The sequence below is a fragment of the Cornus florida genome, unplaced genomic scaffold (genome assembly GCF_030987335.1).
Source record: "Cornus florida cultivar Cherokee Brave unplaced genomic scaffold, ASM3098733v1 CherokeeBrave_3.0.0_Hap2_Chr06, whole genome shotgun sequence".
NCBI classification, from domain to species: Eukaryota; Viridiplantae; Streptophyta; class Magnoliopsida; order Cornales; family Cornaceae; genus Cornus; species Cornus florida.
The window spans coordinates 107,873,171-107,889,728 of record NW_026775576.1 but is presented as its reverse complement, the minus strand read 5'-3'; the positions used below and the strand labels follow the sequence as shown (position 1 = coordinate 107,889,728).

Sequence of the window (16,558 nt, the reverse complement as noted above, 5' to 3'; positions counted from 1 at the left end):
TTCAAGGAAAATCACCATTCCAAATGATATTTTCTGATAAAGACCCTTTTTCCATCCTCCAAAGGTGTTTGGAGTAGCACAAATTGGAGATAAAATGAGAGAAAATTGATTAACGTGGATAAAGTTAGTAAGGAAGGATATGATAGTATGTGGATTGACCAAGGTTATGGCCTTTAATAGAGCGGAATGGAAACATAGGATTCATGTAGCCAATTCCAAGTAGTAGGGAAAAAGGCTTGGTTGTTGTTGTTGTTATATCTGTTTTTCTCTCCACTCTTTAGTTTAAAATGAATGTGCCCTAGGAATGAGATGCTTAGGATTCAACTTATATTGAACAAGGGTCTCGGCCTTGGACTAATCCTGTTTCTGTTTTTTACTGCAGGTGGATCCAAACACAGGAGTTGCAATGTATGAATCTGATGGCATAATTAAGTATTTGGTTGGGAAATATGGTTTGTGTAGTTCCACCAATCTGATTTTTGTCAGCTTTTCTTGTTGTGCTGGATTGTTTTCCATTGTTTAATTATTTATAAATTAGTTATTTATGAGAAGGGAAGACGTCAATTCTACATTGTTATCTGGGAGAGTGCAATTTTTTTTGGTTACATTTTAAACAGATCTAAAAGCTGGGGAATGCCCCTTCTTTTTGAGGAAGTAGGCTTCCACATCTTAATTAACCCAATTTTTATGTAGGGGCAGTCAAGAAAGCTTGATTCCACATCTCAATTAACCAAAATTTACCTAATATAGAGGCAATCAAAAAAGCTGCATAAGTGGATAACCTACAGAAAAGTGGGCTAATCCTACCAATTTTGGTTGCACATGGGAAGGACCACTGATTTATCTCTTTATCAAATCAAATTGGCCAAGCATGTACTTTCATGAGCCCACGCTAAAATTTCAATCAACTCCTGCCAATATCCTCGCCAGTAGATTAAGAACATAAATCCAGTAGCCCAAACAAGATGTTGCCTGCTCTGGAATTTTTTTCATTAATTCCATTTGGGGAACAATTGTTTTTTATTTCTCTCTCTTGATTGTGACAATGGCTATGTTTTTGGATGATAACCTCTAATGAACTTTGCTTTCTTTTCATGTTTTATATCTTTCTGGTTCTTGCTGCACTCAACAACCATTTAATGTATCTACTATTTTAATTCATTTTCTGTAGGTGATGGAAATGTTCCTTTTATGTTGTCACTTGGTCTTCTAACGGTTAGAACTTGACTCTTTTGCAATCAGTTTTATCAATCACAGAAAGACAATCTGTTGATAGTTCGTCTATACTAACTCATTCTATTACAGACTTTGACTGAAGGTTTTGCTATGATTGGTCGCATGGGAAAGGTATAATGTTTTTATAAGTTCTTACTAACCAGATGATGCAATTTCCTACAACATGTTGGGGGAAAAAAAAAAAAAAAAAAAAAAAAAAAACCCTTTGAATGGGCTAATCACATAGTAGATTAATTTGAGAAAAAATTATTGAAATGAATGACATTTTATAATATTTTATACAAGTCATTATCTACGTTTTCTGCATACACCAACATATTAGATAATACTCCCTCCGTCCCAAAATAAGTGTCATACTTTCCTTTTTGTCTGTCCCATCCCAAAATAAGTGTCATACTTTCCTCTTTCAAATAATATATTTCACATCTTTCCATATATGTCCTTTGAATTTAAAATTTCAAACTTGAATATTCAAAACTTAAAAGGGCAAATTTGTAACTTTCCAGACAAACAATGCATGTCCCACATGTCCCCTTAAAAAGTACTACTCCATAAGCGACACTTAAATTGGGACGGAGGGAGTAATCAATATTATCTATCAGTGTTTGGCTTGTAATATTACAAGCTTGATGTGTGTCAATTAAACAAGACCACTTGCAATAGAACGAATCTTTGTAGGATAAGGCTATTTCAAGGGTGTCGAACTTGAAGGACCGTGTTGGTATTGCCAACTATAAACTAATCCTGATTTGATTTAAATTTTTTTGATAAGTAATCCCGATTTGATTATATGGAAAAGGATTTTGTGATGATTCTAAATCGACTCGGAAGGTCCGGAACATCTCCTTAAGCATAAGGAACACCATTGTAAGCCTCAAATTCATAGGAATGTCCGTCTCTTTTGGTAAAGACCAACAAATAGCAAATAAACAAAAACAAACATAAGAACTGAGATATAGATATTACTAAGGCGTTAACATATGCACGTTTAAGGGCTCGAATATGCAATATTCAGCGCATATCAAAGCTCGAGCTGAACAATCTCATGTGATCTGTGCAGGGGTCTTCCTACATTGCATCAAAATTGCCACCTAAACCTCTTGAAATATGGGCATATGAGGTTAGATTGTGAACTACTGAAGGATTTTTATGTTTACATTTATTACATAATTCTATGTTGAGGTGCCTAATTAAACATTCAACTTCTATAATTCGTTGTCAATACCTATTTTACGGTGCTAGTGTAGCTACAATCTTTTCATTTAGATTTCTATGAAGAAAATAGTAGTATAATCTAAATAGTAATGTTTTATCTTCCCTTTCAGGCTTCCCCATTTTGCAAAGTTGTGCGTGAAGTACTTGTAGAATTAGAGCTACCACACTTGCTTCATAGGTAAAGTTTAATTTTGGCCATTTCCATTGATGATGTATGCATGCAGGTATTTTGAAGTAACATTATTCAACTGTACTCTCAACTTTGCCATCTATTTACCTAGTGTAACATAAATTTAATGTGCTTAAAAAGATCTATGGCATTCTTTTAAAATTTGAAATCATAGTTATATACATGTGATCTTCTGTTGGAAAAAGAAAACTTTGGTTTTTCAAATGGCTATCCTACCCAGAAATTCTATCAGCTATAACCGAATTTGAAATTTGTATTTCTGATGCAATGGTAAAAACTGAACAAACAAGACAGAGATTTGGGTTCAAATTTTATGTAGCTACTTTGTGCAAATAATATCAAATGCTAGGTTTTTACCAGCTAGCCTCTAATATCACCCACGATTAATGTGGGGCCATTATCAAGTACTGATTTTTTTTAATTTATTTTATATATATAAATTACGACTCCAAAAAAGATCCATATGCTCTTGGATCCAATGGTCATATAGCATTAGTTATGACCTTCTGATTATGGCATTGCAAATGCACGTAGCAGTAGTTTGGTGGATTGCAAACCATATACTCCGTAAATAACTGCTAAGGACATGGTCATCTTGCACGAAGAAAACTAAAAAATCTGTGTAGGAAATTTTTTCTATTAATTTAGTATTTTTTACCTCAATTTGCATTCTTTTTCTTTTGCAAATCTCTACTTCTAGAATAGTGTTCTTAGGGGTTTATGGAGTGATGGACCACCTAAAAGTTGATTGCCTAGCCTGCCAAGTCATTCAAACTTGGGTCCAGAGTAAAAAAGTTCATTCTTTCTTTTATTTATTATTAGGGTGATTAATTATCAATATTTAGATGACAAGGATGTTGGGATTATATGCCCTTCAAGCCAGTAGTTGGGTTGTATTTGACTCTTATTATTAATGAATTATGTTTTATTTAAATGCTTTACATACATATGGTGAGTGTTTGTATTGGTTAATCCATGAGATGAATTAAGTTGTTCTTTGACTATGGAATATGGTTTATGTGCATAGAGAGAGTCGTGCATAGGAGATATAAATCATAGAGATTAGATTATCATAAATTACTTCGCATTCAGTGATAGAACATGGATGCTCTATCTGAAAGAATGTAACATGTTGGTTTCTATGAGATTATCAGTCATTTGAGTGGAAGACTCAAAACCATGCATGTTGATGTGTAGGACACATTGAACTGGATCAAGGACAAGTGGAAAAATTGCAGTAGCCGTCGTAGTAATTTTTCACTTATTAGTGTTATAGCAAGTAACGCTTAAACCTGAGAGAGTAGGACTCTTGTCTTAGTGATTGTTTGATTTACTTCAGTGGACCCAAGGATCTAAAATCTGGGTATTTTGGATAATCATTAACTATTGGTGTTGGAATAGTTGACTTATTATTCTTTCGGTATATAGGTTGCACAGATATGATTGTAATTTAGATCATAATTCTTAGCTCTTAATTTAGGAGAGTTACCTAGTCTAGCCTAATGTAAGTCTTCTCTTGTATTTATATATATATATATCTGTGTAATTCTTCTATAATAAAAAGAAGAGTGGTTCATTCTTCACCAATTGACATGGTATCAGAGCCTATTTAGGTTCATTGGGAGTTTTTTCACGGCCTTCATTGCCGTCGGTTTTTCTACAGCCTTCGTTACCATTCTCATCTTCCTTCTTTGCGGTCTTTATCACGCCATTTGTGATTGTTTCAATTTTTTTTTTCAGATAGTCCTTCATTGTCAATCTGTCTGATTATGTCGTCCTCCAACAGCCAGGCCTCCATTCACACTAAAACCCAACCATGCAAATCTCCACTTCCAAGTTGAATGGAAGAAACTTTATAGAGTGGTCCCAATCACCCAAGATTTCCCTGAGAAGCAAAGGGAAAATTAAGTTTGTTACCGGATCTGTAAAGCCTCCAGCAGAAAATGATCCAAAGTATGAAAACTGGGGAGGCCGAGAATTCCATGGCAATGTCTTGGCTACTCCATTCAATGCAACCAGAGATCAGCAAGACATATCTACTCCTGCCAAGGATATTTGGGAAGCAGTCACAAGAACCTACTCTAAGGGAGGTTTTGCCTCTCAAATATTTGAACTAAAGTGGCAGATTATCAGAACCCAGCAAGGTTCTTCAACTGTCACAGAGTATTATAATGCTCTTAAATGGTTGTTGACGGAACTGGATCTCTATCAAAATATAGAGATGGAATCAGCTGCAGATACGAAGAAGATGAAAAACGTGCTGGAAAAGGAGCGGGTGTTTCAGTTTTTGGTAGGCCTAAACCCTGAATTCGATCAAGCGTGTAGCCAAGTGTTGGGTAAAGATCCGTTTCTCAGCTTGAAGCTTTCGCTCATATCCAAGGGAAGAGAGTCGTAAGGAGCTAATGGGTTGTAATTCTGGAAGAGGTCCTATTACCGAGAATTCAGCACTTGCAGTGTCCAAACCAGGCTATAATGGAGGATCTATAATGGAGGATGTTATGACAAACGCAATTAACCCAAGATAAAATCAAGAATTACAATAGAAAAGTAAACACACCACATAAAGAACACAAAGATTTATACGTGGTTCGGCAATAGCTTACGTCTACGGTTGAGATCCGACGAAAGTCTTCACTATGTGTAAAAAATCGAAGATTACAAGTTTTCACCCCATCACTCTATTTCTGTACGAATTTTAGTCTCTCTCTTACACCACTCTAAACCCTAAGTTTCTATATATATCAGGCTATAAGAGACTAATTAGGGTCCACGACCCATGAGCAAAAAATGGATCAAAATTTTTTCTCACCGGCAAGCCCCCGAACTCCCAAAGCTTTGGTGGGCTTGGGCCCACACAAAGCTCATCCAACGGGTCATCGGGTCATAAGCGGGTCACGACCCAGCACCAAATTTGGGCCACAACATCACAAATCTCCACCTTGGCTCGAATTACGCCAAGTTCCACAATCTCTAACTACTCCTTTCGCCTCCTCTATATGTCCCTAAGGGCCTCAACAACTGCAAGTACCAATCAAGTCCAGACAATTTGAGTGTAGGAATGACCTTAGTCATCATATTTGCCGGTTTCTCTGTTATCCCAATCTTTCTCACTGCAATAGCACCCTGTGCAACCACATCTCTGATGAAGTGAAACCTGAAATCAATATGCTTGGTCCTCTCATGGAACGTCTGATTTTTAATCAAATTTATTGCACTCTGGCTGTCGCAAAACACAGTCAAATCACCCTACTACAAGCCCAAATCACCAACCAAGCCTCTCAACCATATAGCTTCCTTCACTACCTCTGTAGCTACCATGTACTCGGCCTCAATAGTAGACAATGCAACTACAGGCTACAAAGCCGTCTTCCAACTGATCACATTCCCACAAAGAGTGAAAACATACCTTGTCAAGGACCTCCTCCTATCAAGATCTATAGCATAATCCGAATCAACATATCCAGCAACACTCCCACACATGTCGCTGCCTCTGCCATAGACTAACCCAACATCTGCAGTGCTTCACAACCTACCAATGGACCTATGATTCGTAGAGATATTACAACAATAGAGTATCAACACCACGTACATGTCTTTTCACCATGTACCCACTCGCATACTAACTCTACCCATCAACTCTCTCATGAGACTACATCTATCTCAATCTCATAAGTCTCAACCCAATGCCTATGTATCTATTTATAGAGTTTCAAACCTAATTCCTTGTTGGATAAGGATTACAATTTCTTAGAGGTCAAGACTTGCCAAACAAGAAATTATGTAACATAATACAACTCTAAAATAGAAACATAATTAGAGTAAGAATTTGTGGTCTCAAATTCCAACACTAATGAAATCTATTGGGAGAAAATATAGGGATTTGATCTGTATTGGGAGTATCTTTAGGGATTGGATTTGATCTGATCTTAATTTGATTTTATATGATATTATTTTCATCATGTGCCTATTAGAGGCATAGGATCAGTGATTTGATTTACTTTCCACTTATATAATATTCAGTCTGTAATATAAATTAGGAGCATGGCTGATGAGAATTTGTGACTTACAAGAGCCTTTTATATTCAACTTGGTATCAGAGCCGAGAACACGACACACACTCCACTGCTTGATCTCTACTTCATATTTTCTTGGTTCATCCTCTCCTCTTTTTGTGTTCTTTAAATTTTTCAGTCACCAACCATCAAAACACACCCAATCAAACCAAACCCCTTCGGGGGTATTTCTTCTTCCCTCCATCACTTCATAAGGTAGAGGGCTCTCTCTAAACCAATGACCGGCTTGGTCGTTATGTGCTGTTGACGAATCGTCCAGCCTCTTTTCATTCTCTGTCGACTTCTGCAAGGTCAGTACATGTTGTTGACAAATTATCCGACCGAGTTTCACTCTTGCATACAGAGCTGCTCACTTGGAAAACTTCTCCAGCCCTTGTGACTTGCAGACAATAGAATTTACAATCTGCAATTCGGTAAGAATCTGCGATTTGATTCTATATCATCACAATCTGAGAAATGGAATCTGTTCAGACTAAGGATAATGCATCCTATGGGCATAGTTCCCAAGCCCAAAGGATTACTACAGTTTTATTAAATGGGAAAAATTTTCCGTCTTGGTCGAGATCAATGAGACTTTATTTAGGGAGTCGGGGTAAAACTGGATATTTATTGGCCACTATTAAAAAACCAGCACCTGCTAAACCCATGTTTAAACAATGGGACATTGATAATTGTACCATTCTTGGGTGGTTATTCAATTCTATGGAGCAATGTATTTATAATATGTTTATGTATCATGTAACTGTACGCACCTTATGGACTAGTCTCACTAAGACTTATGCTCATGCTTGTAATGAAACTTGGATCTATGAGTTGCATCGAGATATCTCACGAGCTACCCATGACGATTTGAAGCTGTCAGTTGCAGATTACTTTACCTTCCTTCAGTCAAGTTGGGAGGAATTTGCTCACTATGAGTCCCTTGGTGATATCTCAGTAGAGGCTGCATGGATTATTAAGGCTAGACATGAACGTCATCAGATTTATCAGTTTCTTATGGGACTTCGTCCAGAATTTGAGGCCCTTCATGCTCAAATCATGTATACTACACCTCTACCCTCTCTTTTCGAGGCTTTTACTATTATTGATGGGGATGATCGTTGAAGTCAGGTTACACCTTCGATGGCTCCTGCTACACGTCCTGCACCTGACACTAATCAGATGGCATTAGTCATTTATTCTAGACCATCTGGTACTCACACCGGTGGCCATGGCAGTAACCATGGACGGGGGAGTTCTACCATATTTACACACTGTGGAAAAATTGGCCATACTAAGGATAGGTGCTTCCAGCTCTACCCACACCTCAGATCTAGCAGCACTACAACTTCTTCTACTGCTGCTATTGTCGAGTCATTTGGTGCCCATGAGCCACCTGCTCCTCCGCCTGAATGTATTGATATGCATCAGTTGCATGCACAAATTGGGTTTATTATCTGAGATCATTTATTACAGGCATCTCTCCCTTCAACTACATCTGCTGCAGCTCATGGGAGCTTGTTACTTTACCACAAGGAGAGAGGGCTGTTGGCTGTAAATGGGTATTTACAATCAAATATAAACCAGATGGTATTGTTGATCACTATAAAGCTAGGTTGGTCGCGAAGGGATTTACACAAACTCCGGGGAAGGACTTTAATGCCACTTTTACTCCAGTCGCCAAGCTGACTACTATCCACCTTCTTATTTCCTTAGCGGCTTGCTACTCTTGGCCTTTTCACCAGTTAGATGTGAAGAATGCCTTTCTTCACAGAAGAAATTTATATGGATCCTCTTCCAGGTTTTCGGTTTCAGGGGGAGTATTCTGGGAAAGTGTGTCGCCTTCTAAAATCCTTATATGGACTGAAGTAGTCACCTCGGGCATGGTTTCACCGATTCAGTGATGTAGTTATTTCTATGGGTTTCACTCGATGTCACTCTCCTTCCGTCGTAGTCCAGAAAATCATTGTGCCATTATCTTAGTATATGATGACATAATCGTCACAGAAAATGATGCACCTTTCATTGACAAGGTAAAAATAGACCTTGGGCAGGCTTTTGAGGTTAAAGACTTAGGTCCTCTTCGATTTTTTCTTGGTATTAAGGTTGCACGCTCTAGGCATGGCATTTCACTCTCTCAGCAGAAGTATACATTAGACCTCCTACAGGACACTGGTATGCTTGGGTGTCATCCTGCTTCCTCTCATGGATTCGACGCAACGGCTTCATGTCAAGTCTGGAGACCTTCTTCCATATCCGTCTGCTTATCAGCGCCTTGTTGGCCGCTTAATTTATCTAACAAACACTAGACCTAAAATCACATTTGCGGTTAGTGTTGTGAGTCAGTTCATGCATTCTCCTTGGACCTAACACTTAGATGCAGTATACCGAATTCTTCGGTGGGCAAGACTTGGTCTATTCTACAAATCCACACCACAGCCTCTTATCTCGTGCTACACTGATGCTGATTATGCTAGATCTCTAATTGATCGTCGTTCTACTTCAGGTTTCTGTACTTTTCACGGGAGCAATTTAATTTCTTGAAAAAGTAAGAAACAAAGCGTTGTGTCTTGTTCTTCTGCAAAGGCAGAGTACAATGCCATGGCTCAGGGCACTTGTGAGATCCTCTGGCTTCGCTCCCTATTGACTGAGCTAGGATTCCCTGTATTTAGTTCATCAACTCTCTTCTGTGATAACCGGTCTGCTATTATGCTCGCATCTTACTCAGTTCTTCATGAGAGGACAAAGCATATTGAGGTTGATATTCACTTTCTTAGGGAGAAAGTGTGATGTGGAGTTATCCATACTTCATTCGTTTCTTCTACTAATCAGCCTGCCGATATGTTCACAAAGTCAGTAGGACAATCTGCTCTTCACTCTGGTATTGGCAAGTTGGGCTTAGTTGATATATTCGCTCCAGCTTGAGGGGGAGTATTGGGAGAAAATATAGGGATTTGATCTGTATTGGGAGTATCTTTAGGGATTGGAATTGATCTGATCTTAATTTGATTTTATATGATATTATTTTCATCATGTGCCTATTAGAGGCATAGGATCAATAATTTGATTTACTTTCCACTTATATAATATTCAGTCTGTAATATAAATTAGGAGCATGGCTAAGGAGAATTTGTGGCTTACAAGAGCCTTTTACATTCAACAAATCCAAGTCCGAAGTCTCATCCAGTTTCCTTGTTTTCCACAAATTTATCAGCACTAAGTTTGGGGCCAAAATTCAAACATTCATAATGGCAAGGAGTACTTCAACCAAGGATTAACAAGCTACTTGGAACGTGAGGGTGTTTTGCACCATTCATAATGCACTGACACCCCCCAACAAAACTGGGTGGCTGAAAGGAAAAATAGGCATCTATCAGAAGTAGCTCATGCTCTCTTGTTCCAAATGAACGTGCCTACAAACTAATGGGGGGAAGCTGTCCTAACAACCACATATCTTATAAATAGGATGCCAACAAAAGTTCTTGAATTCCAGAACCAATCAAAAAGCTCATTGCCTTATTTCCAAATTTCCAAGGAGTTGGCTCTTTATCACCAAAAGTCTTCGGTTGTGTCTCATATGTTCATGTCCAACAACACTTGCGAAGCAAATTGGAACCTAGAGCTGTCAAGTGTATATTCTTAGGGTACTCCACACAAAAAGAATACAAGTGCTATCATTCCCCTACAAGGAAGACATATACCACTATGGATGTGTCATTTGTAGAAAATCAGCCTTACTTTGGGAATTCCTATCTTCAGGGGGAGAATGGTTCAAAAACGGAAGATAGGTGTTGAAATTTGGAAAATCCAAAAACTATGGATGCTGAAGAACGGATGGAAAGATTGTTGTAGAGAAAAATAACCAAGTTGCTGAAGTTACAGAAGGTGCTGAAGAAAATGACAATGGCCCTATCCTGAGTGTTACTCCTAATTCACTACCTAGTGAACCAGTTACTGCACCTCCAGATTGTCCTCCCAGTCTCCCCACAAATGAAGAAGCAGAAGCTGAGAGACCTAAGACTCCCACTTACAACGTGTACTCCAGGAGGAAAAAGTCCATCATCACCTCACCAGCTCTAAGTGCCAGCCTTGAAACAGGTAATGAAAATAATCCAAATTCTGGTTCTGGCTTAGAAATCCATTCTAATAATGACCTCGATCTGCCCATTGCTCTTAGAAAAGGGGTTCGAACTTGTACTCGACACCCCATGTCTAACTTTGTATCCATGCAGAGTTTATCACCACAATACCGAACCTTTCTTTCTCAAGTTCTGTCTCAGCTAGTTCCCTCGTCTGTGCAAGAAGCTTTAACCTCAAAACCATGGAGGGAGGCCATGAACGAGGAGATGAGAGCGCTGAAAAAAAAAAAAGGGAGACCTGGGAAGTTGTTGATTTACTGGAAGGGAAAAAGACAGTGGGTTGCAAATGGATTTTTACAGTCAAATACAAAGCTGATGGCATTTTGGACAGATACAAGGCGAGGCTAGTGGCCAAAGGGTACACTCAAACGTATGGAATAGACTACCACAAGATGTTTGCACCGGTGGCGAAAATACAATTAGAGTTCTTCTATCTTTGCAGCAAATAAGGATTGGCATCTACATCAGTTTGATGTGAAGAATGTTTTCCTCCATGGAGACTTATAAAAAGTCTATATGGATATTCCACTGGGGTATGAGCTGAAATTGTGGAAAAATAAGGTATGCAAACTTAAAATCCCTCTATGGCCTTAAGCAGTCTCTACGGGCTTGGTTTGGGAAGTTCACTAAGTCAATGTTAGAAAGGGGGTACTTTCAATGTCAAGGTGATCACACCTTATTCATAAAAAGATCCTCCATTGGAAGAGTCACTGCCTTAATTGTATTTATAGACGACATTATTGTCACGGGTGATGACATTGAAGAAATGATGGCGTTGAAGATTTATTTAGCAAAAGAATTCGAGATCAAAGAGTTGCGAAAACTAAGATATTTTCTTGGAATTGAAGTTGCTAGATCTAAGCAGGGGATCTTCATTTCTCAACAAAAATACACCCAAGATCTTCTTCGGAAACAGGTATGCTCCGCTGCAAACCCATTGATACTCCGATAGAACCAACCACAAGTTAGGAGGAAAAAGGGAAGAAGAAATGGTTGATCGTGGAATGTACCAGAGAATGGTTGGAAAACTGATTTACTTGTCACATACAAGGCCGGACATAGCCTATGCAGTAAGTGTAGTGAGTCAGTTTATGCATTCCTCACTTAGATCACACCTCGATGCAGTTTATAGAATCATCAGATACTTGAAAGGGACATCGGGCAAGGGACTATTATTTCGGAAAGATAAGGAGGTTAAATTAGAAGCATATTCCGATGTCGATTGGGTTGGATCCATGGTTGATAGGCGGTCAACTACCGGCTACTATACCTTCTTAGGAGGGAATTTAGTTACGTGGAGAAGTAAGAAACAACCAATGGTTGCTCTCTCTAGTGCAGAGGCAGAATTCAGAGCTATGACTCAAGGGATATGTGAACTACTCTGGCTGAAAATGATACTCTCAGATTTTAGGGTAGAAGTGAAGGACCCACTGATGTTATACTGTGATAATAAAGTAGCTATAAATATAAATCAAAAATATATATATATATATATATATATATATATAGATCATAATCCAGTACATCACGACCGGACCAAACATGTGGAAGTGGATAGACATTTCATTAAGAAAAAATTGGACTCGAGACAAGTTTGCACTCCATACGTTCCATCCTCTAAACAGATTGTTGATGTGCTCACTAAAGGATTATCTAGCACAATTTTTCATCAGATTGTAGACAAGCTTGGGATGCAAAATATCTTTGCACCTGCTTGAGGGGGAGTGCTAGAATAGTTGACTTATTATTCTTTCTGTAAATAGGCTGTACAAATATGATTGTAATTTAGATCCCTTAGCTCTTAATTTAGGAGAGTAAGGAAAGTTACCTAGTTTAGCCTAATGTAGGTCTACTCTAGTATTTATATATATTTGTGTAATTCTTCTATAATAAAAAGCAAAGTGATTCATTCTTCACCAATTGACAATTGGCATTGGAACATGTATTCTCAAGATGATATGTATGATAGATAATTTATTTTGACTTGATTAGCTTGATCACATAAATTTGGATCCAGTTGATGAAATTATTTTATTACATATTTATTTACTAAATATATATATTATTTTCTCAAAATAAATTTTTATGTGATCAAATGGAATTAATCAAAAAGTTAAAATAAGGGTAAATTACTAATTGGATTGTTTACATTATGTTAGCATATATGATAGCCACGATTTATGAAATGACTTACCATATTAGCAGAGATTTGATTATGCATATGTTAGTATATATGATAGCCACGATTTATAGAATGACTTACCATATTAGCAGAGATTTGATTATGTTATAGAATATGCCATAGAATATGTTGTGATTGGATTTAGATTTGATTTAGTTTCTTATCTTGTAATATGAGCATATGCTCTTTTTATCTATAAATAGTAGAGATGTGAATGAGTGATTCATCTCATTCAAGCCTTTACATAATTCTCTCTTTTGTCTTGTATATTGTATTTCTACTTGATATCAGAGCCAGCACCTTTTCACACCTTTCAGCAGTCTTGCTACTTATGCAACAGCCTCCTTAGGTTGTTTGTGACATTGTGTGACGTTGCCTACACCTGTTTTTCTATGTTGTTATTTTGTGATCGAAAACAAGTAAATTTAAGTTTTACAATTTCTTTTTTACTCGTCTAGGGTTGGGCAAATTGCGATAGTTGATCTCCAACACCTAGAAGTGCTTGGGTAAAAAAAAAAATTAGTCTACAGAGAGGTTCCTGATATTAAGAAAGAGGTTGTCTAACTATATATAAGCGGACAGCGCTCCTTAAAAAAAGTATGTATCTGGATTTTTCGGGAATGGTCTGAGGAGATATTGTTATTGTTTATGGTCTGAGGAGAGTAGGAGACCATTTGATTTATTAACAGAATTTGTGGTGTTTTGGAGTTTTTCATTGTCGTGTGACATATTATGGCAGATTCAGGGTCCTCAGCTATTAATTCCAACAACCCCCCTAAATACAGAGTTGTCGAGAGTCCGAGACGAGTTGATCCGAAGATCTGAGACGAATTGATCCAAAGATCCGAGATGAGTTGATCTAAAGATTCGAGAGGAGACGAATTGAGTATAAAGTAGGGTATGATAAACCTACTCTGATACCATGTTGAAAGATATAAAAGGTGAAGAGAGAAATTAAACATGAAGACCACAACACACAAAGCCCAAAGGGCCACATCACTTTTGTTATATTCTCTCTTCAGATTGTTTACAATGAGAACCTATATTTATAGGTGAAAGAATACAAGTGCTAAATATGAAAAATGCTTTGATGGAGAATTTCTAAAATCAATTCTATAAATCACTCCAGTCCATATTCTATCATAGGCTAAAATCACTCATATAATATTCTCCAAAAAGATGGATTTAAACCCAATGGCAGAGATGGAATCTTATATGGATTTTGGGGCTATTGGGCTGATGAATTCTTTGAGCATTACTTGTGAAACAGTGCGTTGGGCCAAACTTATATCATTTGGGCTAAATGATTTAAAATGCAAATGGATTATGGACCTTAGAATCAACAAACTTGTTCACAAGCTTTACAAGCCGAGCTCGACAGTGTTCAGGCTCAGCTCATTTACTAAACGAGCTTGAAAATTGAGTTCAAGCTCGGCTTGTTTACTAAGTGAATGAGCCCTAGCTGTATCATTTGCAGCCCTACTTGTGGATTCCATACAAGGTCATAGGAGTGAAGATTTGGGAATGTTTGAAGCCATTAAAGTGCAGCCTAAAGCTTGAAGAAAGCTGAAAGAATTGAAGTTTTCTCATAGTAGACGATCTACCATTTGTCCAACGGTCGTATATTCTTCTTCTTCTCCACTAATACTTGATTCACAAAAACAAATGGGATAAAATTTTGCTTCCCCTAAATAAACCCGTTTTCCAACAAATGATCCATATAATATCAATTTAGAGAAAGCATGAGATTTCATGAGGTGCTACTAACATATATGAAGAAGTTTTGAATACTGGATGAACTTTTGACAGTGACAAGTGAATAGCCTTGCATCATGGCATCATTTCCTTATGTTTATGTTATTTGTGGAAAAAATGACCAGACATTGAAAAAGGTCATATGTTGTTTTGATCTTCCAACAAATCGGGTAACTGAAAGTGGAAGAGCGCCTAGCTTTGTTTTAAAATCAGCCCCACTATGTACGTGCTCTCCCCAGTTTGTATACCTTTTTTTTTTCACCATGAATATATGGTTTATGTTAATGAAACTAAAATAGGGATAATTGCTAAGTTAGATTTGTGGAGACTAAGACATGAAATGTTGACTTAGGAAAACCAAAAATAGAAATGGAAAACTAGTTAATATTAGTGATCAAAAGATATAAATAGCCACCCCATTTTCACTATTTAGGCCTGGCTGTCCACGAGGAGCAAGACATTTAGAGGATGTTGGCATGGAATGTATTAAGTGGAGTATTGTTTTGGGAGTGTTGTGCAATGGTTGCATAGCTACAAAATTTAGTGGAAAGTTTTGCCAGACAATTAGAAAACTAGCCAAGTTATATGGGATAAATTGTGGGTAAGTAAGAAACTCATTGGTAAAATAATAGTGACATGAAAGTTGAGATTAATGAGTAGTGACTGCAATCAATAGAATTATGGATGAATTTGTGAATTAAAATTTGGAACTGAACTAGGTCCAATTAAGGAGAAAACATGGACCAACAAGTGAGAACTGAAATGACTCATGTTGAAGGTATGGCAAGGGTGGGGAAGACCAAAAATGATGTAGGTAGCGAGTCAATGAAATTAAGGATAATAAATATAGCTGATTGGCCAAATTGGATTTGTGTGGCCAACCTCGACTAGTTAAAAAAAAAAATAGGTTTTCTTTTGTTGAGTTAAATTGATTTGATTTGACATCCGTAAAATGGAAAACATACCCATCAGTTTCTAGTGGACCTTCTCAATAGTTGATTTATATATTGGTATCTTTCACTTAAACTTGCATATTTTGGTGTAACTCCTTTCCAGTACAATGCTGTTTTTTTATATCCTTATTTCTTCCCTTGAGGTTTTTCTTAAAAACGTTTGTATTACAGTTGTGCTCGCGGCAGCCCAAAACGACAGATATTGTATCAGAAAGCTGGACTTTTTCAGGTACTTTCCTTTTTCAATCTTTAACAAGTTCTATGCTTGCTGCATCAAATTGCAGAAATTATTAAGTGGATGCTATTAATTTTACTGCTACTATTGACAGGTGCCTTATTTGGAAGATCCAAATACCGGGGTTCAATTGTTTGAGAGCGCAGAAATAGTTGATTATTTAAGAGCAACTTACATTCTTTAGGTGAGGCTGCTCAAAACTAGATGATTGTTGAAGCATATAGTCATTCCAGTGCAATGACTTCTATTAGTTCAAATATAACTTTCATTATATCCTTCATGTACTAATGATTATTGGTGTAATGTGTTATTTGTCAGAAAAAATAAAATTTCTTTCATTGGTTTGTTTTCCATCAATTTGATTTGCCATTTTGTGATTATTTGAGTAAGGTTGAAAGAGAGAATTTGAATGGGTAAAGCAGTTGCAAATTGGTTGGTTTGCCTTCTCAGGTTATAGCTTCAACAGGTTTTTTCAGACTTACCAAGCACTTCAGTTGATGGTGTACTAGAGAGAAAAAACAAAATACTTTTTTTTCCATCAAATTGGGATATGTTTGGCAACAGATTTTGTACAACAATATCACATCTTTGACTCTGTCTA

The 16,558-nt window shown here is 37.3% G+C and overlaps 1 protein-coding gene across 1 annotated transcript in view; it reads left to right on the top strand.

Moving 5' to 3' along the window:
* LOC132313784 (uncharacterized) overlaps positions 1 to 16,314 on the top strand; it is a 30,408-nt gene extending 14,094 nt beyond the window's left edge. The window contains exons 6-12 of the mRNA XM_059812730.1: positions 383 to 452; positions 1,172 to 1,215; positions 1,306 to 1,347; positions 2,297 to 2,356; positions 2,562 to 2,629; positions 15,894 to 15,951; positions 16,052 to 16,314. Coding sequence (XP_059668713.1) covers positions 383 to 452; positions 1,172 to 1,215; positions 1,306 to 1,347; positions 2,297 to 2,356; positions 2,562 to 2,629; positions 15,894 to 15,951; positions 16,052 to 16,141 — 432 coding nt within the window. The 3' untranslated portion in view covers positions 16,142 to 16,314. The remainder of the gene's footprint in view (positions 1 to 382; positions 453 to 1,171; positions 1,216 to 1,305; positions 1,348 to 2,296; positions 2,357 to 2,561; positions 2,630 to 15,893; positions 15,952 to 16,051) is intronic.
* The last annotated feature ends 244 nt before the right edge of the window (positions 16,315 to 16,558 follow it).